The following is a 774-nucleotide window of genomic DNA, read 5'->3' as shown; positions in this document are numbered from 1 at the left end:
CGGGCCCAGGCTGCCCAGAGAGGTGGTCGCTGCCCCATCCCTGGAACCATTCCAGGGGAGGTTGGCCGGGGCTCTGAGCACCCTGCTCACCTGAGTGCCCCATCCAGAGGAGGGGGTGCAGCGGGGGCCAGCCCCTGAGGGAGCCCTTTGCTCTGCAGGGGACACGGCAGTGTACAGGGACGGCGTGTACTGGATCAGGGGCCGCACCTCGGTGGACATCATCAAAAACGGGGGGTTCAAAATCAGCGCCCTGGAGGTGGAGCGGCACCTGCTCGCACACCCCCACATCACAGGTAGGCTGCTCCCCTCCCATCCCATCCCATCCCATCCCTCCCTGCTCACCCTGCTTCCCTCAAACCTCAGGCCCTGCTGCCTTCTCCTTGGGAGGAGCTCTCCTCTTGGGAGCTGCTTCCACAAAAAAAGCCCCCCCTGTTTTCCTGCACCAACGTCCCACGGCAGGGTCCCCCACACGCTGCTCTTCCCTGCACGGTGCTGACCCCCCAATTCGACCCCAGCCCTGCCCCCAAAATCACCTGGGGGTCTCAGGCTGAGTGCTCTGCTCTCTCTGCAGACGTGGCGGTGATCGGGCCACCAGACATGGTGTGGGGCCAGCGGGTCAGTGCCGTGGTGCAGCTCCGCAAGGGCAGGATGCTCTCCGTGAAGGAACTGAAGGAATGGGCCAGGTAAGAGAGGGCAGGGTGAGTGGCACAGCGAGGGACAGCGGGCTCAGAGCCTGCAGTGTCATGGGGAAGGACATGTCAGAGGAGGGAAGGG

At 64.7% G+C, this 774-nt stretch overlaps 1 protein-coding gene across 1 annotated transcript in view; it reads left to right on the top strand.

Moving 5' to 3' along the window:
* LOC103778522 (acyl-CoA synthetase family member 3, mitochondrial-like) overlaps positions 1 to 774 on the top strand; it is a 6,465-nt gene that overhangs the window by 3,497 nt on the left and 2,194 nt on the right. Inside the window, exons 2-3 of the mRNA XM_008946112.1 lie at positions 159 to 293; positions 572 to 683. Coding sequence (XP_008944360.1) covers positions 159 to 293; positions 572 to 683 — 247 coding nt within the window. The remainder of the gene's footprint in view (positions 1 to 158; positions 294 to 571; positions 684 to 774) is intronic.

Source organism: Merops nubicus, unplaced genomic scaffold, assembly GCF_000691845.1.
Source record: "Merops nubicus isolate BGI_N331 unplaced genomic scaffold, ASM69184v1 scaffold24718, whole genome shotgun sequence".
In the NCBI taxonomy this organism is placed as follows: Eukaryota; Metazoa; Chordata; class Aves; order Coraciiformes; family Meropidae; genus Merops; species Merops nubicus.
This window is presented reverse-complemented; position numbering and strand designations above follow the sequence as displayed.